This window comes from Micropterus dolomieu, linkage group LG15 (genome assembly GCF_021292245.1).
Source record: "Micropterus dolomieu isolate WLL.071019.BEF.003 ecotype Adirondacks linkage group LG15, ASM2129224v1, whole genome shotgun sequence".
Classification (NCBI taxonomy): domain Eukaryota; kingdom Metazoa; phylum Chordata; class Actinopteri; order Centrarchiformes; family Centrarchidae; genus Micropterus; species Micropterus dolomieu.
The window spans coordinates 13,848,899-13,873,303 of NC_060164.1; the positions used below are offsets into that span (position 1 = coordinate 13,848,899).

At 40.0% G+C, this 24,405-nt stretch overlaps 2 protein-coding genes across 2 annotated transcripts in view; one reads left to right on the top strand and one right to left on the bottom strand.

Moving 5' to 3' along the window:
- Nucleotides 1–9,246, top strand: part of LOC123984100 (metal transporter CNNM1) — a 13,969-nt gene extending 4,723 nt beyond the window's left edge. The window contains exons 2-10 of the mRNA XM_046070786.1: nucleotides 274–417; nucleotides 1,575–1,715; nucleotides 1,878–2,047; nucleotides 2,273–2,372; nucleotides 3,771–3,916; nucleotides 4,502–4,745; nucleotides 6,469–6,573; nucleotides 7,614–7,715; nucleotides 8,114–9,246. Of these exons, the coding sequence (XP_045926742.1) occupies nucleotides 274–417; nucleotides 1,575–1,715; nucleotides 1,878–2,047; nucleotides 2,273–2,372; nucleotides 3,771–3,916; nucleotides 4,502–4,745; nucleotides 6,469–6,573; nucleotides 7,614–7,715; nucleotides 8,114–8,193 (1,232 nt within the window). The 3' untranslated portion in view covers nucleotides 8,194–9,246. The remainder of the gene's footprint in view (nucleotides 1–273; nucleotides 418–1,574; nucleotides 1,716–1,877; nucleotides 2,048–2,272; nucleotides 2,373–3,770; nucleotides 3,917–4,501; nucleotides 4,746–6,468; nucleotides 6,574–7,613; nucleotides 7,716–8,113) is intronic.
- Nucleotides 9,247–10,697: 1,451 nt separating this feature from the next.
- Nucleotides 10,698–18,633, bottom strand: got1 (glutamic-oxaloacetic transaminase 1, soluble). The gene is made up of 9 exons (XM_046070787.1): nucleotides 18,376–18,633; nucleotides 15,662–15,843; nucleotides 15,451–15,574; nucleotides 15,067–15,179; nucleotides 14,862–14,966; nucleotides 13,835–13,985; nucleotides 13,074–13,239; nucleotides 12,818–12,960; nucleotides 10,698–12,455 (listed from the first exon to the last, which is right to left on the bottom strand). Exons 1-9 carry the CDS (start codon nucleotides 18,482–18,484, stop codon nucleotides 12,316–12,318), a joined length of 1,233 nt encoding a protein of 410 aa, XP_045926743.1. The 5' UTR covers nucleotides 18,485–18,633; the 3' UTR covers nucleotides 10,698–12,315.
- Between the last annotated feature and the right edge of the window lie 5,772 nt (nucleotides 18,634–24,405).

A 24,405-nucleotide genomic window follows, 5' to 3' on the forward strand; every position in this document is an offset into this window, starting at 1 on the left:
CCCCCCCACACACACACACACACGAGGGCAGTCCTGACATTGAAATAGTTTTATATTCCAGCTCTAAGATAGATCTCTCCTGTGTTACGGTCTCTCAGCTCCAGTTGGTGTATTTATGCTGATTTTCATCTTGACTGCACAGATCCAGTTGGAGGCTGTTGCTATTTTTATCCAGTGACGTCGCGTCTCAACCCGTTTATTGAGCAGACTTCAGCATAAACTCACATTTTGAAAACGTTTGAACTCATCCTTTTTCTTTTCTGATGAGTGCAGGTAAGTCTCACCTGGCTGTGGTGCAGAGGGTGAACAGCGAAGGTGAGGGAGACCCCTTCTATGAAGTGATGGGCATCGTCACCCTGGAGGATGTCATAGAAGAGATCATCAAGTCCGAGATTGTGGATGAGACAGACCTGTATAGTACGTATGAAGCATAAACACACTGATTCGTAGCTTTTTCAAAGTCACTGTTACATTAGCTATGAATCAATTTTATTATATTTTCACCTCCCACACCAAATAGATTTGCTCTCAATTTGTCACAACAGCTGACAGAGTTTGTTCAGCTCTGTGCTCCACAGCAGCACTGAAGAATTGAACCGCATAGCATATAGAAATATTTAGGGATGCTAGCATTTTTGCATTAATAGTAAATTGAAATTTCCTGTCTTCCACCATATGCTCTCCTAGTTTTTCTTTAAACTATTGATCACACCTTCTCTCCCGTGTTGTTCCCAGCTCTTTACTGACGGATAATTAAATAATGTGAATAAATGGCCCAGTCACACAGATAATCGCCATAATCCGCTCATCTTTAATTGGCTGCAAATGCTCTCCACAGAGAGGAATTCAAATGTCAATTCCCCTTCATTTCATATCTAATCTGTAGTCTGTACTTTTCACTCATTGAATTTGACTATTTGCATGCCAGAATTAGGGAAAACTAACTTCATTATACACTTCCACAAAAATGCCTGCTCCCAGAAGAAATTAACATAAAAATGTAAAGTGTGCTTCAGCTTTAATTACACGCAGAGTGTATGAAGCCGTCTGTGTCATGGGTGAACTTGTGTGGGTGTTCATAAACTCTGTTTTTGTGTGTGTGTGTCTGCGTGTATGCAATTATGTGTGTATATATAGCGCAGGGGAGCTAATCTCTCCCTGAATTAGCACGCCAGCTGTTCCTGCTGCAGCTACAATGTATTTAATGGAATATAATATATTTAATACTCTTCCCATCTGCAGAAGATAAGTCAATGTATCAATCAGAGGTGTGTTTACACAGCACTGTACAATCTCAAGCTATCTACAGCTGTGATGTAAGAGAAATCACATCTACAAATCTGTCTGTAGTGTTTGTTAGTATGCAGCATACAAAGCTGCATCAACTAATGAGGTCAGTGGCACCTCAAAGTATTTGCTTATTCCTTGTGGTGCAAACAAGAATACTGTAATTATATATAAACCTAACCAATGCAAGAGTAATACCTTTCCTTCCCTCAGTTATTATCAGAGCTGATATAAAATGTGAACTCTCACTGAACACTGTGCATGATTTGCACTCTGTGTGTTTATAGCTGACAATCGGAACAAAAGGAGAGTATCCAACCATGAGAGGAAACAGCAGGATTTCTCTATCTTCAAACTGGCAGAAAATGAGCTGAAGGTGAAGATCTCGCCACAGTTGCTGCTCGCAACACACCGCTTCTTGGCTACAGGTAGCATTGTACTGTGTGTGTGTGTGTGTGTATGCATGTACTTTGTCAGTGCACACAGTGGATTGCATGATAAAACATGTGACAGGGAACAAGGCGTTCTCTCCTTGACTCTTGTTTTGGTGTGTTCTTGTGTGTGTGCGCCCATATGCATCTATCTTGTAGAGGTGGAGCCTTTTAGGTTGTGTCACCTGTCAGAGAAGATCTTGCTGCGTCTCATCAAGCATCCCAGCATTGTGCAGGAACTCAAGTTCAACCCCAAGAACAAACACGCTCCTCAACACTACCTCTTCCAGAGGAACAAACCTGTCGACTACTTTGTCCTCATTCTGCAGGTATATCACAAACGCCACCTCTGCTTTTTAAGCCAGATACTTATTTTGCTTTTTTAATTATGAAACCAAGCAATAGTCACTTCTGTGCTTGATAATGTTATAATTACAGTCTTTTTCCCCCTGCATATTTTCTGTTTGGGAGGCTCCATTAGATAGGAGTAATCAATTCATTGTGTTTGTCACACCATGAGCACAATTCATGTAAATGGCTGTGTTGACTTGCAGGGACGGGTGGAAGTAGAGATAGGAAAGGAGGCTCTCCGCTTTGAAAATGGAGCGTTTTCCTATTATGGAATGCCAGCACTCATCCCGCCCCTGCCCACCGGTAAGTAAGCATACACATGAAGCAATATACATCACGACGAGGGTCATGGTGGTGATGATGATGAAGACAGGGAGAGTTCAGCAATAATAATAACTTTGCAGTGTCTTTATGGCGTCAGCCGGCACAAGCAGCAGTCGCAGCAGCTGTGGGAAGTAAGTAATTAAAAGAAGTGATTTCAGAGAATTTCCCAGTGGAAGGACATGACCTGCACAGGATTATATGAAATCCAGCTAAGACTGCAGAGCAAGCAGAAAGCCTCTCTCTCTCTGTGTGGAGGCTGTGTGCACGTTTTGCATGTGTGATGTTCAGGGTGAGCTTAAAGCAATTTGGAAGACTCCGTTAAGTATTTGAAAATCCTTTCTTAGGACATTAAAGATTCCAGAATATTTCTCTTAAGCGGCTGCATGAGTATCACATCTCAAAAGAGCTGTTTTTTAACCGTTAAAAACAATGACTTATCATTGCTCTCCAATGTACCTCACAAGAACAGCATTTGTTGCCACTCACAGTTGCTGCCGCGTAAAACATGAAAACATAAAACATCTTTAAAGATTTGCCACCATACAGAATGAAATTCACAGCTATAGTTAACAGTGTAAGGAGTAACTGTTACAATATGACATTTTTTCTTTGACAGTAGCTCAGGGTGGCCAGTAGTGGTGACTGACACTTTACAAACCCTTGACTTTGTAACAACACATTTCTCAGTGGAAACATGTTTATGCTCATTATATGAGCTAAAAATACTTTCTAATTCTGAGAACACACATACTACTACTATTGCTGTAAAACTAATGTTAGCATGGATGGGCAAAAATACATCAAAGTGTTTTTTAAAATATGATACCAAATGTAAATAATAATTTTAAGTTTATCAAAATAAAGTGAAAAATACAGCAGCCACGTAGAGAATACAAAACACTCAAGTATTTTGATAGAAAATATAAAGCCATTTTCATCAACCCTATCAAATACAAATGACAAAATCCTATTTTCAAATACAGATTTTAAATACATGTATCATAAATACTGCCCATCCCAGACTTTTAGTTACAACACAGTTCCATCAAAATGAATGAAGCATGATATACTGGAAGACAGTTGGGAGACTTGTTTTTTTGAGAGACTTGTATTGAACCACAATAAGGCTGCTTTCCAGAATTACAGAAAGTGAGACAGTTAGGGGACAACGGATTTTGGCGGTTCAAGGGAAAAAGAGCTGCAGTGCCTGTAACAATAGTCAAAGTCCAGCAAGTACAAATGAGTTTGCATTAGAGCACACTGCCGTAGTCGAAAATGTCTGAACATAGAAACTGAACGTATGATTAAAGAGCATGTAGTGCTGATGTATACATGAAACACAACTAAAATTATGTTGTCTCCTTCGGTTCTGTTCAGGTCAGAGGTATTGTTCCCGGGCCAGTGGTCTAAACCAATCAGATTCATTACTGAGTGGAGGCAGTGTGGGTCAGCTCATTACAGGAGGAGGGGTCTACTTACCAGACTACTCAGTCCGGCAGCTCACAGACCTGCAAATCATCAAGGTTACAAATATAAATGGCTGCACACACAACACAGAGACGTAGGAAAAAAACATGAACCACCGTTATCCATCCATCCATCCATCCATCCATCCATCCATCCATCCATCCATCCATCCATCGTCAACCGCTTGCAGGGCCACCGTTATTATAAACTCAATTAAATGTATAATTTCCTGCACACTGAAGTTAAAAAAATAAAATAATGGAGCACAAGCAAGCGACTGCACTTTCAGTTCCCTCCATTTAATCTTCAAAAATTCCCGAAAATGCAAACTCTTCCTCTGCTGCAGAGTTTGCCTTTGATATGTCCTAATCCCCGTTTCTGACAGAACACAGACATCCTGTCTCTCGCTCTCCCCTCCACACATTTTCTCTTTCCTTTAATCACTTGGTATAATTGAGCTCCATTTCAACGATGAATATTTTATCCCTAAATGATGGATGTGCCCTCTCACTTCACCCCCCCCCCTTTTCTGAAGTATAGTCCATGTCGACATGCACTGGGGTTAGATAAAGGGAGGTCATAAAGGCATGCACACACAGCTCTAATGCTGATGATCATACTTGTTTAATATGTCCGCACAGATCACCAGAAACCACTACCAGAATGCCCTAACGGCCACCAGGATGGACAGCTCCCCTCAGACACCTGACCCAGTGGATCCCGGTGCTAAAGGGAGGACACCGGTCCCCGAGGCCCGCTCACACAGCATCGCCCTCCCCCTCACACACACACACACTCGACTGGGGCTGGCACGCCTTGCACATCTTCATCCCCACGGTGGCCTTCACAACACCTCCCAGCTCAATGAAAGAAACCGTATCGTTCGTAAGTTGTGTAGATGCTTTGTAACAAATTGTGTTTTATAATAATTAATATGGTGGGTTACTTTAAGCGCTAAAATAATTGATCAATTAGTCCATCAGAAATTCATCTACTACATAGTCAGTTGAGTTTTCAATATATGATATATTATGTATGAAGACATTACCATGAGCTCTCGGGAAACTGTGAGGGGCAATGGGAACTATTTTATTAGATTTTACAGCCTCAACGATTAATTGGACAGATGTGTGTCCCTGGACAGCGGTTAACTGACGAAATGATTTCCTCTGTGTGGATTTCAGTGCAGAGGATTTGACTTCCCAAGGTCTAAATGCTGTTTCTGAGGTTGTTTGACACAAGAAAAAAAATCCTGAAGAAAAACTGTGAAAATATTTTGGAATGCTTTTGGTTTAACTTCAATCTAGCATGAAGGTTTAATTTGGACTTCCTAGGTCCTCCTCAACCTATGGGAGGAAAATCTTCTTGTAGCTGACATCTCCATCTTCTCACATCACCATAATCCTTGCTCAGTGATACCATCTCTCCTCTATTCCCTCTTAAATGATAATAACAAAAGTAGATTTCCTCCATTAACCATTCAATCAGGCATGAAGATTGTTAAGAGCACTACTACACTGCTCACTTTTAGTTACATGTAAATTCTGACGATTCTGCTTTTGCACTCACTGTGAGTCTGTACGGACAATTTGAATGATTAACTGGCTCAATATATATGATTATATGACAATGCATGATTAATGTCACTATTTGATGCTCTTACTGATCAGGGGCAACCTAATACTTGATGGCCAAATGACTGGCAGGTCCGATGATAATAGATTATGTAAAAAGCCCCAGAGGCATTCATACCAACCCCATGAACAACAGAATAAAAATAAAATTGAGAAATTAAATGAAAATGAAGTTCAACAGTTAACAGGACTACATAGATGATAATGTTGCTATAAAAAGATTAGTTCTACTGAACATTATGCTATTCTACCTGTTTGTGTGCATGTCTGTTTGTTGGTAGTTAGGGGGGGCACAGAAGGCAAAAACTTGGAAGAAATATTTACATTTATCTGACGCTTTTATCCAAAGCGGCTTACAATTGCTATACATGTCAGAGGTCGCACGCCTCTGGAGCAACTAGGGGTGTCTTAAATGTCTTGCTCAGGGACACAATGGTAGATGTCTCACGGTGGGAATCGAACCCAGGTCTCCCACACCAAAGGCAAGCATCTTATCTATGCACCATCACCACACCACATAATAGCAAGTTTAGTCATTCTACACTATATTTACAATGAAGTCAAACACACATAGTGACTCACTACAGTGCACACGTTGCACCAGCCAATCTGTACTGGTTTCAAGGCTTAAAGGATTTCCCACATACCATCTGTCTTACGCTAACACGCCACCCAGTTTGTGTGTGTTTGCGCCAGTGTCATTAGGAAAAATCACAGATGGTTCTGTTGGCTGTCAATAAAAGACAAGCATCCAGACATATACCACCAGGTGTTCTGTTCAATCCCAACACCACAGATTCCCCTCCACTGGTTGTAGCCCATCTTTAGTTGGAATTTAAACTTTGTACTTTTAACCCAGACTAGTAAATAGCAAGTTCTCTACCTCCCTCTACAGGCAGAGCTACAAACCAGCTGCTGTTCTATGACTACTTGCAGTTGTTTTAGCACTGATTGATCTAATTCTCTCTTCCCAGGCAGTAAATCTGATGGGCAGAGGAGTCCAAACGATACTGTGTTCCTCCGCATGGATGAGATTCCCTACATCCATGAGGACCGACCGGATACTTATGGAGAGAACGGTGAGTGCTGCTCCATGAACCCTTACTGGAGAAAACAAGCTAAAGAATCTTAGATTTGTTAAAACTGAAAACCTGTAATTCCGTCCTGCTTCATTTTTTGCTTGTCCTTTATTTATTTAGTTTTTGTTTATTTCATAAGATTTTAATCTTTAATACTATAATAATGGGCTACTACAACTGCATAGACAACCAGTTTCCTATGATATAATATACATAATAATAAATTGTGGGAATAAAATTGCAAAAAAAAAAAAGGTAAATGGTAAATTTTAATAATTATCACACAAGGGCTTTTATTTAAAGCAAGACTATGCAACTTTTGAAACAACAAATAACTTCCTCTTATAACACAACACACCCTTTCTCAACTCTCTCAGGAGTTTTGCTGCTACAGTTTTATTTGGTGTGGTATGACCAGTAGCTTATAGTGTGATTGTTAGCTAATATTAGCAAACTTCAGATAAATATTTGCATGTATTTTAATTTTTTATTTAATCTTTATTTAACCCGGTTTGTCCCACTGAGATCGTAGATTTCTTTTACAATGGAGACGTGGCCCAGAACAGCAGCAACACAAAGTTTCAACAATAAAGTAACAAAAAATCACATACATGTAGAACTGGGTAACATTAAAATGATCTGATAAAACATTTGCTAAAAGACAACCTGGACTCACTAGATTTCACCATTTTACAAATTGTTCAGCATACTAAGTTTAAGATCAGTTTCACATTAGACTCGTACTACTGAGTCAGATTGCGTGGGTGAAGACTGAAGACTTTTTCTTTCTTATGATCACATTCTACTCACAGTCAGCTGCCTAATAATGATGTCTTTAAAGCAACAGACTCAAGACAGTCTTAGAGAATGATCGAAAATTTAAGGTTTCATTAATGTGTAGCTACAGAGGCCACTCTTCATCAAAAGTTACGTAGTCTCAGTTAGAAAAGTGGTGTTTTTTCAAAACTATCACCTGCATGCCATTTTATCACTATTTGCTGCACCACACCATCTAACTCTCTCGTCTCTTCCTCTTTCAGATGTGCCTACAGAGTCTCAGCCATCCACCTCTCCCTTCATCAGCTCTCTGTCATTGTCCAGCTCTGACGAGAACATTGGAAAGAAGCTATTGCGTAAACTGAGTGAGTGAGCCATTTGTCACAAAACAACATTGCAACAGCACACCCACACACACCGTCAGACGTGCGCAAACTTTTCTATCTAACATAGGAACAGTGTATCTTAGCAACAGGTGTCTCTCTCTGAAACCGACTCCTTCCTGCAGAGCAGATTGTCTAGATGCAACTGACCTCGTTGGCTCTTTTACAATATGATTCATTTGATTTTATGTATTCAAGGCAGTACAGCTGACATTGTTTCAGTCAATGGCATATGGTCATTTAAAAACAATCCTCTGAAAGTTGCTTTTGTTCACAGTAAAGCAAATGGAAAGATGAGAGAAGCAAGATCTGATGCAGTTACAGATTCAGGCAGGTATTTTAACCACTAATGACTTCAGCGTGTTTGCCTCTGTTTCTAGGTAACAAGAGGAGGAAAAAGTCTCGGGATGGAGATAAGAGTTTGGAGGAAGGTTCAGAGCAACTCCCTGTGACAAGCTAGCACTGTGACACTGAGGGAGAGGGATGAAACACACACCTTCTTCCTCTTTATCACCTACTGGTTTTCTTCACTAAACAACCACCCCTTCATAGACTCCCTCCATGCTCCGACACAACTCTCAGACTGAGCCATCGTATCTGTTGTAGCCACCAGTAATACTCAGGTCCCCACTGGCACACTCTGTCCAAAACCTGCCAGACTTGACACCCTTAAAGTGCTGAGCATGAGAAGGGCAGAGCTGGAAAATGAAAAACTTGATTGGACAAATCTAAACAACATAGTTGTAGATTTATCCAGCCTTACACTGGACTGCATGGATCTCAGCAGGTTTTCATCACGTTTTGTAGTAAATGTGGCAAACCGTGTCCATGTTACCAAAAGCAGCAAAGCTTGTAATTTAATAACAGACTCTACCTGTTCTTCATCTGAACTGGAAAATATCTCAATTATGGAACCCAACAATGTCCTTAAATGATATCTGAGCCAGCTTTGACTTTTTATTGATCAAACAATGAATATAATTGTATTTATTTATTTGTTATTTTGAGGCAGTTCCCACATACTGAAAATGTTGTTTGCACAGGGAACTGTCCTAATGTTGCCATAAGGGTGCCACCTACTGCCAACACAACCTGACACACTAGCCATCGTCTAAGAGGAAAAAGCCTCCGGACAAGAGCACAGTTTTTACACCAGATTAAAAGACACAATTATGAAAAAAGCCATGAATTAGTTATCAGCTTGAATGACTACTTCTTGTATACTGACCTGTCAGCATGTTTAGAGGTGTATGCACAATTTTGAAAATACTGGTGCTCTAAATGTCCACAATTTCTTACCTGAATTTTATATGGAAGTGTAAAAATGACCAAAAGTAATTTGAAGAAAGCAATATAAGTCATCTAGCATACTGTGCAGGTCTTGAATTTATCACCACAATACCACATACATGCACATATTCAGTAAACGCATCCTTCCCACGTGAATGCATGTGTCCTACACGAAGTCTGTTTGGTATGTCTCTTCCCATTAAAACGTTCCCTTCTCTCTTCATATGTAGCTGTATGGACACATCTTAAGTGTTTCACTTATCCATCTTTTCTATTGATGTTGCCACCTTTTAAAATAATCATTAGCCTGTTTTGAGTGCATTCAGTAGACCACGTAGGAGCGATCAACGTCACACCATTAGCTACCATATTAGCTGCTTTTCTATGTACAGTTGATCTCACTAAAGCTGCATACACCAATTAAAAATAAGCTAAGGGTTTTTGGGTTTTGGGTCTTTGGATCCAAATGGATATTTTGAGTATTCTTGAGGAAGAGTAGTTGCTACTTGCATGTTTGTTTATGCTGCTATTTCTGTAGAATTATCCCTCGTAGAAAGCCCTGTTGTTCCATATGCATGCTTAAGTAAAGGGATGCATGAATAGGATGATACCAACCTACAGTAACTTCTCCCCACAGACATACAGTGTGTGTGACTTACTGAAACTTAGATTTTAAAATGAACCTCACATAGAGGATAAGAAACACAAAACGACAAGGCTGCAATTTTCACATGTAGCGGTTTAATTGTTGCTATTAAAACACAAGGGGATAGGGACTTCAGAAAGGGTCAAAGGTCACTGTATCTACCAGAGAGGGCGGTGGAGGCCATAGAATGTAGCTAACTGAAAGAAAATAGCCTTAACTTAAGCCATTGTTCTAGAAATCATTTATACTGCAATAATGAAACAACAATTTGATCCTTTTTTAAAAATGTGAGTGGCAGGAGCAGCAGCTCAGGTTGAACTAAGCTGATCTGCATTGTGAAATCTTGGCAGGTACACTGCTCAACAGAACCGAGAGAAAGAGATATGAAAGAGGAAAGCAGTATGACGCACACTGACGTCAAGCCACCACCTCCCTTCAAACACACACACACATACACAGGTGGTGACGCTCAGTGATATAATTTATTCTGCCTGGTAAGAGTTTGGAAGTACAAAGGATACTGCACTGCTAAACTATTCACATTGACCCCTTTGTATACACAGAACATGCAACGGGAAGTCTTTTGATCTGACAACTGACTCTGAGCAAGAGGATTTGTGCGAGTCAGAAACTCTCCCATTTGAATTCTGAGCAATTTTGCAGTTGGTTAACAAGGATTTATGTTTATTTATAAGGGTTGATACACGGTTTGTTTGATAAAAGGCCCGAGTTACATTTCGTAATGTCAGATTTTGATGATTATGTAAGTTACCCTTAAAATATCACGAGACAAGACCATATATTCTACACAAGGGATAATTCAATTATGAATAAACTGACTTAACTATTATTCCTGTTTGCTTTGTTTTGTTTTCACTATTTATATTTGTCCAATTTAAACTACTATAAAGTGTTTTTTTTCCCTCTGGTCACTCACATTAAAGGATTTGTATAGTGGCTTGTATAGGCTGTATAAATACAAACCACATCATTAAACACATATCAATTCCAACAGATATGACAACATACATAGTTATAGTTCTTTATTACAGAAGTTAATTCATCTCATTGGACAGTCTGGTGAGAACATTTTCAGCTTGAGTTGTGTGACTGCTTTATTGGTGTACTGTGCACAGTGAAACGATAGATAACTGGTTGATCATTAGTGTTTGTGCCACTGACATGAGGGTCTTGCATAATAGTGCACAAGGGCTATGAACAGACAATTGACATATTAAAAGTGAGGTAATTAGTATGACCCCTTTGGGCAGAAGACAGTATCATTAATAAATTACAGTGCAAGATATAACTATCTTCCTGAGAACACTAATAGGCTTGTTCACATTCAGCAATAAACATAATACTTCATTCATTATAGAGGTGGTAAATACTTACATGTTCTACAACTGCTTCCTCTAATTAAAGCTACATACAGTCAGTTTGGTCATGTTAATATTCTGGTTTTCAAGTGTTCTTAATAACTGTTAATCATAGATGCTAATTACTGCAGGCTAAATAAAATCTGAAATGTTATTCATTAAGAATTGATGAATCATAATCATGATATAGACAGTAGAGTCAGCACTGCTGAGGTAATTGACCCTTCGCTAAGCCACGCCCCGAATACACAGCTGGCCAATCACAGCGCAGTATAGGATTCTCTCTAACTGAAGTCCGACACTTTCATGGATGCGCTCCATTGACTCTAATGTAAAAAGAGTCATTTTCTAGCTTTTTTTGGCTATATTTTTCTAAGATACGGTCAAACGCTGTTCCTGGGGTACTTGTAATAGATTTAGTCGCTACCTAGAGAGGTTGATAGGAGAAGTACGATTTATTCTATTTCCAAAACCTAAAATAAATCCAGAAAAATGTCGGCTGTGGATCTAGCTAACTTCCTGCTCAATGGAACGTAATAAAGCCCTACTGTTCTGCTTTTTAATGATTGTGATAATGAACAGAGGCCTACCCAGCTTTACAGGAACAGCGTTGATCGTTCATATCGTTGTCATTTGTCTCAATCGTCGGGGGATGCGGTGGTTCAGAAGCTAAAGCCTACTGAATGTACAATGCAACTGCAGAACTGTCTGCTTCTTTCTGAGATCGCTTTTTCCAAATAATGCGACAATATTTCTCCGAGGAGTGCAGTAATAGCCAGTGGCAGCGCCAACAGTTTCTCGGACTTAGTTACAGTAACTAAGGGGGGCGGGGCTTAGCGAAGGGTCAATTGTACATTAGTTACAGATTTACTAACCCTTTCAAATCCTGGTCATGACATATGCACTTATAGCACATTACATGTAAAAACAAAAATGTGATGTCACGCTAAGTACAGACTATAAGTACGAGACCGACATGAAGAAAACAGAGGAACATATTCTAAACACAATTACTTAAAGGAATTATTCCCATATTAGCTAACTAATTGGGAGTTAGATGAGAAGATGAATACCTTCATCATCTTTGTGCGTTCGGATAGTTTAGCACAAAATTTGGAAGGAGGGGGAAACAGCGCCAACTGTATATTTGTGCAAATGAGTTTATGTTGGCTCCAGGAAATCTGCTGGATACAAACACTTTCCCTGGAATCAAGTGGCTCAGGGCAGAAAAGGAAGAAGTGCTGAGAACTGTGGGTAGTGTAGTCTTTTACTGGACCCTGGTGACCGCTTCATGGATGGACTCAGCCACGTAGTCTATATTCTTGGTGGTCAAACCGCACATGTTGATGCGACCACTGGCCATTAAGTAGATGTGTCTCTCCTTCACCATATATTCCACTTGTTGGGCTGCAGGAAATACAGCAGAACTACATTTATTAGTCACTGATAAATGATCCTGTAAAGATTGTTGTGTGTATCAAAGGGAATTGTACTGTGTGAACTAATGCTAAAATTCCTGAATTCTTGCACAACGAATCTAAACTTCTGAGATATGTAGAATCTAGATACGTCCTGGATTAGCTTGGTAACTTTATGGGTTTAGTTTTCACAGATGTGATCTCACTCTTAGTTGTTTTGTTTTTTAACACAACTGCATTTTTGTATAATTGCATCAACTTGCAGTGCTAAATATACAGATCTATATGGGGATGTGTGTGTGGTGGTTCTGCTGAGCTGTGTAAGTTTCTGCGTATGGTCTTTGTACTCACGGTTGAGGCCTGTGAAGCTGAACATGCCGATCTGCTGTGTGATGTGGTCCCAGGTTCCTGGCGTCCCCAGAGCTTCAAGCTTAGCTTTCAGCTGAGCCCTCATTGACAAGACCCTGTTAGCCATGGTCTTCACATTGTCCTTCCTACAAGGAAAAAGAAAGGAATAACTCTACATCAGAAAATACATTGTTTTTATGACTAGTACACCTCACGCAGCGCTTTGAGTGTTCTTTTTGTAGGGCCATTTTGTGCTGACCATTCAGTAAAGAGCTCAGGTGAGGTAAGAGTGATGGCGACAATGCGAGCTCCCTGCGATGGTGGGTTGGACCAAGTGATCCTGACAATCTTCTCCATCTGGGACAGAACTCGCTTCAGGCTGTCTGCGTCACGAGCCACAATCGTCAGGTTGCCCACACGCTCATCTGATGGGACAAACACATGTCAAATATAAAACACTATCATAGCCATTCCTTTATTTTCCTGTAGGTGGTGACACTGACATATCTACGTCCGCTGTACCAGTTCAAACTGCTGTTGCAAACTTTTTTATACTATAAGTGGCAACAGTTTGCATGTGTAAAACAGCTCTGACAACATTCATAACATGTTGTCATACATAAATTAAGTGAAAATGTGGGTTTGTGAGAGAGAAGCTACGTCTAGTTTTAGAGTTTGGACTTTTAGCTATATACTATGTTGATCATGTACAATATCTTGTCATGTTTAAAAATAAAACAGGGTTGAATTAGGACTATTCCTTTTCACATAATTTCCTTTCCTCTTCATTACGTACATGTGAAACTTACGTGGCCATATATGTCTTTTGGTTTCACTGTAAAATTGTAAAATTCAACCATTTTTTTCTTTTTACAGGTTATGCTTTATTTTACTGTTAAAATGTGGCTGTATAAAGCACTTTACGACAGTCATTGTGATTAAGGTGCAATAAAATGTCACTCTTTTTCACTCTCTTGCAAGCAACTGATGTGCAACTCAATGCACCCCAGGGTCACTCACTGTAGAGGCCAAAGTTCTTGGAGAACGACTGGGCGCAGAACATTTCAAAGCCCATGGAGACAAAGTAGCGGACGGCCCAGGCATCGTTCTCCAGATTGCCTGAGGCAAATCCCTGATAAGCCGAGTCAAAGAACACAAACAGCTTCCTCCTCTGGAAAATAACATGATAAAAGATCAAATCAATCAGTGTAGTGTTATAAACATTAGGCCATGTCCTGTTTAAACTGAAGTGTTCGTTTTTATTTATGTGCATGGATGTGTATAAGATAAGATAAGATCAACTTTATTGTGCCCTAAGTGAAATTTTTCTTGGACATCAGTGCCGCATAAGGCTGCGGTAACAACGGCAACACATATGGACTTCCCACTGATATACATCATAAGGTCCGCACCATACATTACATTGCAAAAGTATCAGAGACACTACACCTGTGATATGAAACCTCTGAATAATTACATTCAATTGCACTTGAGCTCATAAAGCAGTGAACAATAAAACAAACAATAAAATTACAACCGCCGCAATTCTAAATATATAAACTCATTGAAGATCTGGTTGTTGAACACCCTAGTGCAAGCGATCAATCAATATTAAACTATGCTTTAAATTAATGAAATGCCCGAAGTGCTTCAAGCCATCTTGTTCAGAGCAGATTGTTTATTTAGGAGCTCTATGGAAGTAGGGATGAAGGACAGCTTACAGCGGTTACTTTTACATCTGCTAGCTCTATCGCGTTTCCCTGAAGGTAGTACTCCATATTCAGAGCACAGAATATGGCAAGAGGCGTTCAGAATTTTATGTGCCTGGGAGACTACCATTTTTTCAAAGATGGTCTGAAGGGAAGTGTAATCTGTCTTTCCCATAACCTTCATCGCAGCTTTTATTAGTCTTTCAATTTTTGTTTTGCACTGAATGGTAAGGGTGCCAAACCAGGATGCCATTCCATATCTGATCAGACTTTCCAGCACCGCGTTGTAAAATAAATGCACAATACTATCATCAGAAAACCATTATGATGTATAATACCATCATAATTTCAGCGATCTGCTTCCATTGCTCCTGGGTAGGGTCTGTGCCAGTTGGATTATGGGCACAGGCATGCAGGACAAAAATAGAGTGCTCTGGACAACTCTGTGGGAAACAGGGAGAAGAAGAAGAAGAAGTACTGTAATCTCTTTAAAAAAATTACCAAAATAAAGTAGCACCAGAGTCAGTCTCACGCACGGTTTACCTCCAAGTCACCAAGGAAACCAGTCAAATCCAGGCCCCTCTTCTCTGCGTCCCAGTACTTGTATGGACGGACGTCCTCAAAGCCAGCATTGGCGAATACTGCATTGTGATTTTCTGAAACAACCAGGAAGAAAAACTCTAATACCAATGCACTCATTTATTGTTCATATTTCTGCTCAAAAACAGGTTGACTACTATTTTATTAATGCTTCTTACATGCGAACTGATAACAAATCAAGATCCCTGATATGATGTGGGGTATTCATAGAGAACTCTACTAACATCCCAAGTCTAAAGTCTATTTAAGTTTCTGTAAAGGATTCAAAGATCAAAGTCCTTGAGTTAGGAGCTACTTTCCAGCAAGCATACTTATACGTGAGTGTACCCCAGGTAGGTGCGGACACATAGACGGGTGTTTTGGTGTTGTTGTTTCCATTGTAGAAACGCCTGAGAAATTCTGCACCCATCTTCAAAGCGCCAGTACCACCCAGACACTGGACAGCCCCCACCTGGCAGTGTCAGACACATAAAAACAGTTAGTTTATATGTAAACAGATTAAAAACTGAAAAATAGTACGGTCTTTTAAGACACAAACCCTGTCCTCCTTGATGGCAGGACTGTCGTCTCCCAGTGCGATTTTGGAGGCCGAGGATCTGAACTCAGGCAGGCCCAGGATGGGCAGATATTCGTGGTTTAGCCTGTCATCATGCACAATGATCTTTTCCACCTTTTTCACCACAGGCAAAACCCACGGCTGGCCGTCATCTGTCCGATAGGCTGCAAGGAACAATTCAAGCAAACCAATGTTATACAAAAAAAGTGGAGGAAAGAATGAGGCCTTGATGCACAGCCTGATAATTTTAGGCCAGTATGAGTCAAGTATGAGTTTTAAGAAAGCTTGCTAAGAAGCCCACTCTTCTAATAATAATCATCTGAAATGATTTTACCAAACATACTCTGATTCAAGATGGCAATCTTGATATTTGGGATTTTACAAGATACTGTAATCGAGTCCCACCAGTTCACCTCTTGATTCACAATGATATGTGAATGTTTCAAGGAGTATGGCCAACAGGACTCTTGTTTTTCCATTTAAGAAGCTTTGTGATTTTGGACCTGACCCTTGGAAAATCACTTCAGAAAATTCCAACAGACATGCACTTTCGTCATGAAAGGCAAAGGTATCTGTAAAAATTAATAATCAATCTTAAGCTGATATGACAAAGGCTGCAAAGATTACTTCCATTATTGATTATTCTGCTGATTGTTTTCTAGGAAGGGCCAACTATAACAATATGCAAGAAAAATCATATTAAGATTATTTTGACAGATATTGTGATTGGAATTTAGTCTTAGTCTTATGCCTGCAGAATATGATTTGTAGGCCAGGGCATCTCTGTAGCACCACAATGCTTCATTTATAGTAGTATGTTGTCACACACTTTATCTTTAACAAAGAGTTGCTGTGGATTTGGGTATTGTGATTCGGATAATATTGTGATTAATTGTTAAGCCCTATTTCTAGTTTAATTAATTTGGTCTATAAAATGTAAAATAGTGAGAAATACACAAGTTCCTAAAGCTGACATATTCAAACCCCCAAAGATATTCAGTTTATTAGGCTAATCTAATAAGTCTTTAACATTGAGAAGCTGGCACTTGCTCATTTTTGTAATTTTTGCTTGAAAATTTGATTAAGCGGTTAGTGGATTATCAAAATAGTTGCGGACTATTGCAGACTTATCGATTAATGGACTACTTGTTAAAGCTCTAGATATGACTTTAAATATACTGGAAATTGTGTAGCCTAGGGCTGAACAATTAATGGAAATTTTATCAAAATCGCAGTATGGTCTACGAAAATTTTAAAATCACAGGAGGTGCAATATTTATTAGAGGCTAAAAGTGTGTAAACATACCATTTAAAATGTTTAAAAAATATCAGACTTCAGAAAACAACTATATTTGGTACAGATCCCTGCAAAAATCACACAATAATAATTTGATGTTTTTGAATGAAAATGAGAATAATGATGTGAAAACATTCCCTTCACTATCGCAAATCAGATCTTAATTGCAATAGCAGTCAAAATATATATTTTTTAATTGTTCAGCCCTAGTTTAGCCTAGATTTACCAGCCGTACAGTGGCTGATGACCATCTGCACCACTGTGTGTGTTGCAGAGAGAAGGGGATTATACTGCCTGCTCTAATCGTGGGCCTCCTCCTGCCATGCAATGCCATTTCCACACTGCCACAACAGAGCTAAGCAATGTTTCTCACAGTGTCTCTCTGCAATGTAAGCAGCAAGGATTACTACTTTTAATAAGATTAACACTGAAAACTGTTGTACTGAGGACTGAAATGTGCCATTTGCTTGCTTTGGGGGGACAGAAGCAGGACTCAGCTATACATACTTTAACTCCTGCAAGTAGCTTGTTCTTGTAACATGAGGGAACAGTAATACAACCTACTCCCTCCACAAAGTGAGAGATTATTGTGCAGAGATGCAGCAAGAGGGAGAAAGGGATGAAACCAGCCAGGACAGTGACAGAGATTATTCCAGTCATTGTGTCACACTATTACATTCTATTGTATTAAAGAGACATTATCAACAAAGCTGCATGGTGGTGTTGAATGCCCGAACAGTGATATTGACAGACTAATCGATCACGCAGGGTCTGATGAAATAAGAGGGATTCAATTCTTAAGATTGTTATCGTCACACACTGTTAGTCAGTGACGTTATGTACATTACTGTAATGTTATACCAAACAAGACATTTTAGAGACATATATCCACAAAAACTAGACAACGCTACGTTACAGGTGTTACACCGAAATCTGAGGCCAGAGGAAAAACACTCATTGACCAAATGTTGATGCTGTCAGAGCTAACAAAATTCGTGATCGTATCTAAATACCATGTATTATAAATATACGGTAACAGTCAACATTTAAATATATTAACGTTAAGCTAGCTACATACTTACAGCCAACGTGTGATAATTTATTTAACTATTTGAATATTATTAGGGTACCATATTTTGGCAACTGCTATCAAAATATATCATGTTGCCACCATAAACTACATAAAACATGGTTCCCATCATCGTACAAAACTTGTAGGTCACACAATCTTACGGGTTCATGAATTCCTTTTAACACCGGCTGCGGTTAATAACAACCTAGCTAGCTTCGTCAACTAGAAGCTAACTGTCGGTTAACTGTTGTTAACGGCTTGGGTACCGTTGCCCTTGCTAACATAATGCCTGGTACCGTGACTTCAGACTTATTGTGGACAACTTACCTCCCACTCCGAGGTTCACCTTTTGGGGAAATTGGTCGTTATTGAAATCCTGAGATAGCTTGAAGACAGCTACAGGGGCTGCTTGGGGGACCTCACAAAACACCGACATAGTTGCTTTTTATTGTACTGGAGACTATGGCGACAATAAGGGACGAGCGATTACCGGGACACCTAATGCGATGATGCAGGACTTTCACCTTCCACTTGGATTTGGGGGAATGTAAAGTGGGAGTGAGCGCATTTACCAATAGAAATCTAGACGTGCCTGCCAAGCCAATCCCTGCACTGATCCCGGTCAGGTCAAAGTTCAAGAAAACACACGCACAATGGCTGTTGGCCACTGAATACCTCTGTATGACTTAAGAAACGTCACAACCAACCAAATGTCTGGCGGTGAAAGTGGGTGGTTTACATTACAATAAAGGATTTTGTCACAAGGTGGCGCTACAACCTTGTTAAAGATTGTATCAGGCGCTTCCCAGTAAGCACTCACCAGAACTACTCATGGCATGAGTTTGCTCTGCACAGGATTATATTTGACATTGATGGATAAAATAACACATATAAGTATCAAATAACTCACAGACAAGATATTTGTCTGGCATGGCTTAATTCTTAACACTGCGTGCTCTGTTTCAGAAGGCGAATCCGTACATCCCATTATAAATGTTCATTTGAACCCTACCTGAGCAGACAACTATTTATGCTTGGTCTTGACACTGTTTGAGTGAGTGCATGTTGGACTGTGTAAATGAGTATGTACAAGGATTTCCATCTGTTCTGTCCTAGGCCTAGGCTGGGCTTTGGTGTAAACATGCTGGCTCCTCTGCGCTCTCCCCGCAGCTGTCTGCAGGAGCTGAAGTGGTTGATAAACGAGGGCCACTCCAGCCAGCTCTCCCGTACCAGTAGCATGACTTTGTTGAAAAGCTTTTCGGCCACACTGGAGTCCGGGCAAAGCGCATTTGATTCCTCAATTCTGGCTCTTTGTGTTTCTGTCTGGTAGAGAAGGTTGCAAGGCTTGACCTAGTTTGTGTGATTGAAGTCAGTGATGGTGGGATACCTTAACACAATACCTCCTTCTAATAAGGGATATTTTATAAAGGGTTTATAACTTCTAACTAATGGCTTTACTCAATACGGTACTTTTCAGGCATATGTACTTTTATACTACTTTATACTTTTACTTGACTGCATTTTGGGGGATAATGTTGTACCATTTACTCCACTACATTTATTTATTTATTTATTAACTTTACAGTAGTCACTAGTTACTTTACAGATTAAGATTACGAGCATTTGATCATATTATAAAATATGCATTGATGCCTTATTATAGATTTAAATAGTGAACAGAATATAAAGTAGTAAAATTAGCTCCACTTTCACCATCTTATTGACTTATTGACAGGTACATTTTCACATAGGAGGTGCTTAACAGTACACATTAACATAAATATAGAAATATGGATATAGAAAAGGTAAAGAAATCAAAAATGTACAAGTACACAAAATAATACTATAATATTTATACAAATATACAGGATAATTAACAAGGATGTGCAAAAAATCACAATATGAGCAAAAAAGGATTAGTGCAATGTAGATAATACAGTAACACTCTGGAAAAGCCATTCTGCATAGCACTAACTATTATTTTTGATATTTCGCAGATAATGCTAATAAGTCAGTGCTTGCTCTTAATTACACTGTGAACAAATAGGCTGTTGAATAGCCCAACTGAGGTTGTGTAGTTAAATTTAGGCATTCTCTAAAAGGGCTTCTAACTGGTATTTAATGTCTATTTAAAGTCCTGCTGTTTTGCTTATTGTATCATTTCAATGTTTAACCTTCACTGTGCATAATGATATGTGTGCAGAATTTGACACTAAAAGGCTATTTCTTTTTATCATTTTAACATGCACTCATACGAGCAGGATTTTGTGACTCCACAGCTAGTTTGGAAGTCAAGTAAGTACCAACCTTATGCACAAGTGTCATGTGGAAAATTGAAACCTTCAGCACACATTAACTGAGAAAGGACTTTTCAGTTACATCGTGTCCAACTTCACCCACACTGTTTGCATATTCATAGAGTCTCTAGATTAATCTGTGAGGGAGAAGGAGTAGATGCCATTTATAATTAGGTAATAAAGTAAGGTAAATAACTTTGTGGAAAAACAATGTCAGATCCAGTTTTTCTCAAGCAAAGTATTTATATGTGTTTTAAAACATGTCTGTAGTAATTAATGGTCAAGATCAGTTTCAAGTCTGTTCTGCTCTTAACATTTCTGTCAGCTCAAGACCAGTGGACCAACCAAGCTTGTGTAGTTAAAGCTGCACTAGATCAATATTTCTATACTAACAAGGGGTCAAATTGCCAAATTGCTGGATGTGTAAATAGGCAGCTGTTCATACTGTCACAATATAACAATGTTGCCCATATCGCCAAAAACAAAAGAATACTGCTTTAAACTCAGTTAGGCCTTACATTCACCTGATATAGAATACTTTACAAAAGTGACACCATTACTCCAAATACCAGTTATCACAGAACAGTGAGTTACTATTTTCACCTCCTGTTTTGTCCCAGATGTTACTTACTTTCCCCATACCTGGTACCACCCCCACGCATCTCCCCGCTTCACTTTGACAGTAGATGTTTTCATTCTTTCCGACCAGGTGAGGGTGTCTCCTATGTTAGCTATCACTGTCAGCCATGCAATTATGGGATTTGAGCTCCCAGAACAAGGCTCGGGGGCCCAGGGCAGGGTTTGGTGTGTACGTACCGGGGAGGCCTCGGGTCCACGGTCTGAGCTGTGATGTGAAGTGTGTGTCAGAGCAAGGAGTGACAGGAGTAGCCTCTGGCAAGACAGTGCCCACAGGGGGAGTGTGTCACATCCAGATCAATGAGTTAGTCAGCCAAACACCTTCTCTGCGTTTCCTTGACATTGACGTGTGAAACATTTATTTTGGCATCTGGCAATGTAATGCAAATATGACCCCCCGCCCCCAAAAAAAAGAGTAGCGCCAACAAAGTTTCTTTTATCACAGTGTTTTCATTTTGCATGCAAGTTGTCATTTGTGCAGACACTAAAACACACACAAAGGCATACATTCAGGCACAAGACAGTCACATTCCAGCTGTGGTATCACTGAAACACAAACAGGAGCGTGTGCACACACACTGCAGCACATTCCAAGGGGGATGTTGCAGCGTTGCTCACATGTTGCAATGGCCCCTGTGTCTCTGGGTCAGAGCGCCGTGGTGAGTGACCACCTTTTTAGCTTCCTGCCTTGTTTGTTTTCCAAAGACAGTGTCATCAATTCTCTAACAAGGGGCTAGACACAGCAACAACAAAGAGCACAGGACCTCCCTGTTGCGCTCCGTGTAGTCGAATGACTGACGGAGCATGCATGCAATAACAGACATCAGCGCTCTGTGTGCCTGACTACATTCCGACTAGTGTATTTGTGTCTGTGCAAGTTTGTGTGTGTACATGCCTTTGTGCGCTCCATTTGATATCATGACATGAAATCCGTTGGGTTTTTTCTTGTGCATGCAAACATTTACCCATTGCTCTCTATGTACATCTGACGAAAGACACACTGGATGTATACCTGAAGTTAAAGTATTAGTACGTGTATGTGTGACTGACAGCACATTCTTGGATTACTGTATTCAAATTAGATGCAAATTAAATTTTTCCAGATCATACAATAACTACTTCTCAGATTTACCATCAGTAATACATCTGAGTTGGTGGAAGAGAAATCCTAATGGTGTCATAACATGTACCACTCAAGATAAAGGGATTGTTCAACATTGTGGGAGACACTTCTTTCACTTTCTTGCCTTGAGTTGGATGAGAAGATCAGTATCACTCTCTTATCTGTGAAATAAATATAGAGATACACAGCCAGCAGCATAGCTTAGCGCAAAGACTGAAAACAGGGGGAAACAACTAGCGTGGCGCCTTCCAAATGTAACTAAATCCACCTACCTGCAGCTCTAAAGCTCATTAATTGGCACTTTATATTTTTGTTTGTTCCACCTGTACAAAAACCAAAGTGTTGTAGTTATGGTTTTATGGAGATTCACAGAGATTTGGTTACCCTGGGACAGAGCCAGGCTAACTGTTTCCTCTGTCTTCAGCCTGTGTGCTAAGCTAGGCAAACCTGCTACTCGCTGTACCGGTAGCCTTATGTTTATCAGAGAGTATCAATCTTCTGATCTAACTCTTGACAAGAAAGTAAATCAGCGTATTTCCCAAAATGTCTAACAATTCTAATACTAATAAACATATTTGGTATAAAACTTTTCTTAAACAAAGTTACAAAGTGCTTTAAAGTAAAACTACAAAGTTTGATAAATAGGTACTGTTCACAATTTTATGTAATTCAAATGTAAGATTTGACTTTGAGTGTGATAATGTCTTTAAAGGTCTGCTCATATTCTTATCACTCACTGCTTTTCACTGATGTGGCCTTTACTCCACAAGGCTGGGCAGAACCTCAAACCCAAGGTCTACAGTGTGTTATTCTAATTGATTGATGTTGTCTTTTGGCCAACTCAGGCTCTCCAGACTGCAGCTTTATACAAATATGCATGCAAAGAAACAAAGACAGGAAGTGGAAGACTTACGTCTGAATTTTTACCCTGACTGCTTTTTTTTTTTGTCTGCATAAAGCAAACTGCCACAAACAAAAAAATGATAGGTGACAAGAAACTTGACCATGTCTCGCACAATCGCTAATGATGTGTGATTTTATTCATTCCCAGGCAGAGATCATCTGATTTCATCCTCCCATTCACAAAGAGGTCAGAGGTCAGGGTCAGCTACAGAACAGGGACTCAATATCTAAATGAGGCCGGATACCTGCTAACACCGGGTCTTGGATCAAAGTCGTCCAGTTGAAGGACAGTCTCCCTGTTCTTTACGCTGACATTCAATCTGAGCTACAGCATTACCAACAGCAATCATTATTAACAGCAAGAAATTATGCTGAAACTGCATTACTTGGTATTTTGTACAGTAATTATTTACAAAACTTAGACTTTACTCATAAGGAGTCAGCATTTTGCCAAAACAAAATGTCACTTTGATAAAGATACCACCATGGTTGCTGGAGAGACAGTAGCATTTTCTCTCAAGGATGTTTACCTCTTGAAGTCAGGATGCATGCATGCTTTTATTTTACAGCAACATTGTCTTTCCCAAGAGAGCCATTACTGCCTGAGCAAGTCAGAGAAAGTCCCTCCACCAGCAAGCTGAACTTGATTCAACCTTTTGATATTTTTAATACTTTTTCAGCGGCTCTGGCCAAGTAGGACAGAACATGCAAGAGGCTAGAGGGAACATTCAAGGCCCACACATCCTTTTCAGTGAAAGCCCGCCTCCCTGCAGTGTCTTTATCTGCGTGGCCTGTGAGGCAGCTCAGAGGATAAGCTTATTTAGGTTGCATGTTTCCTCACAAATTAAATTCCCAACACCGTAGATCACAGACATAACAGCCCTTACATCCCTCCTGTTAATGTTCATATATACAAACACACACCTGCTGAGGCAAAGCCATCTGGGGGAGAATTACAGCAGGCTAATTTATGAGACCCAAGGGAGGGCAAAGGGCAGGGGACCCAGACTGGCCTGACTTCACTTCCTCCTTTCATGCTCTCCACGTTAGACCCTTGATACACATAACAGGGCTTTGGTTCTCAAACACACTCTCACAGTCTTTCAAACAAACCTAATTTCATTTTTCCTGACCTGGTGAACACAATGAGCCCCGATGCACTGTTGCTACATGCAAGTTAGCTATCACCTTAAAGGACCACCACTGTTGAACATTTGCCACTTTCAGAGCTGAAGGTAAGTCGGGGAGAACAGGGTTTTGCTAAAAATCTGGCCCCCCAGGCTCGCCTCTGGCCTCCTCATTTCCTCCAGTGAGAAGGTGCTGTCATCCGTCACTCGGGCCCAGGCAGGGGTACAATAGCACAGTCTGGGTCCTGGCTACTGACACCATCACATAGGC

Coding starts and splice junctions, on each gene's coding strand:
- got1 (XM_046070787.1), bottom strand. CDS start 18,484: ATGTCGGTGTTTTGTGAGGTCCCCCAAGCAGCCCCTGTAGCTGTCTTC. Junction 15,180..15,450: donor TGTGTCCGCACCTACCTGGG/GTACACTCACGT, acceptor TGGTTGTTTCAG/AAAATCACAATGCAGTATTC. Junction 14,967..15,066: donor GTTTCCTTGGTGACTTGGAG/GTAAACCGTGCG, acceptor TGTTTCCCACAG/AGTTGTCCAGAGCACTCTAT.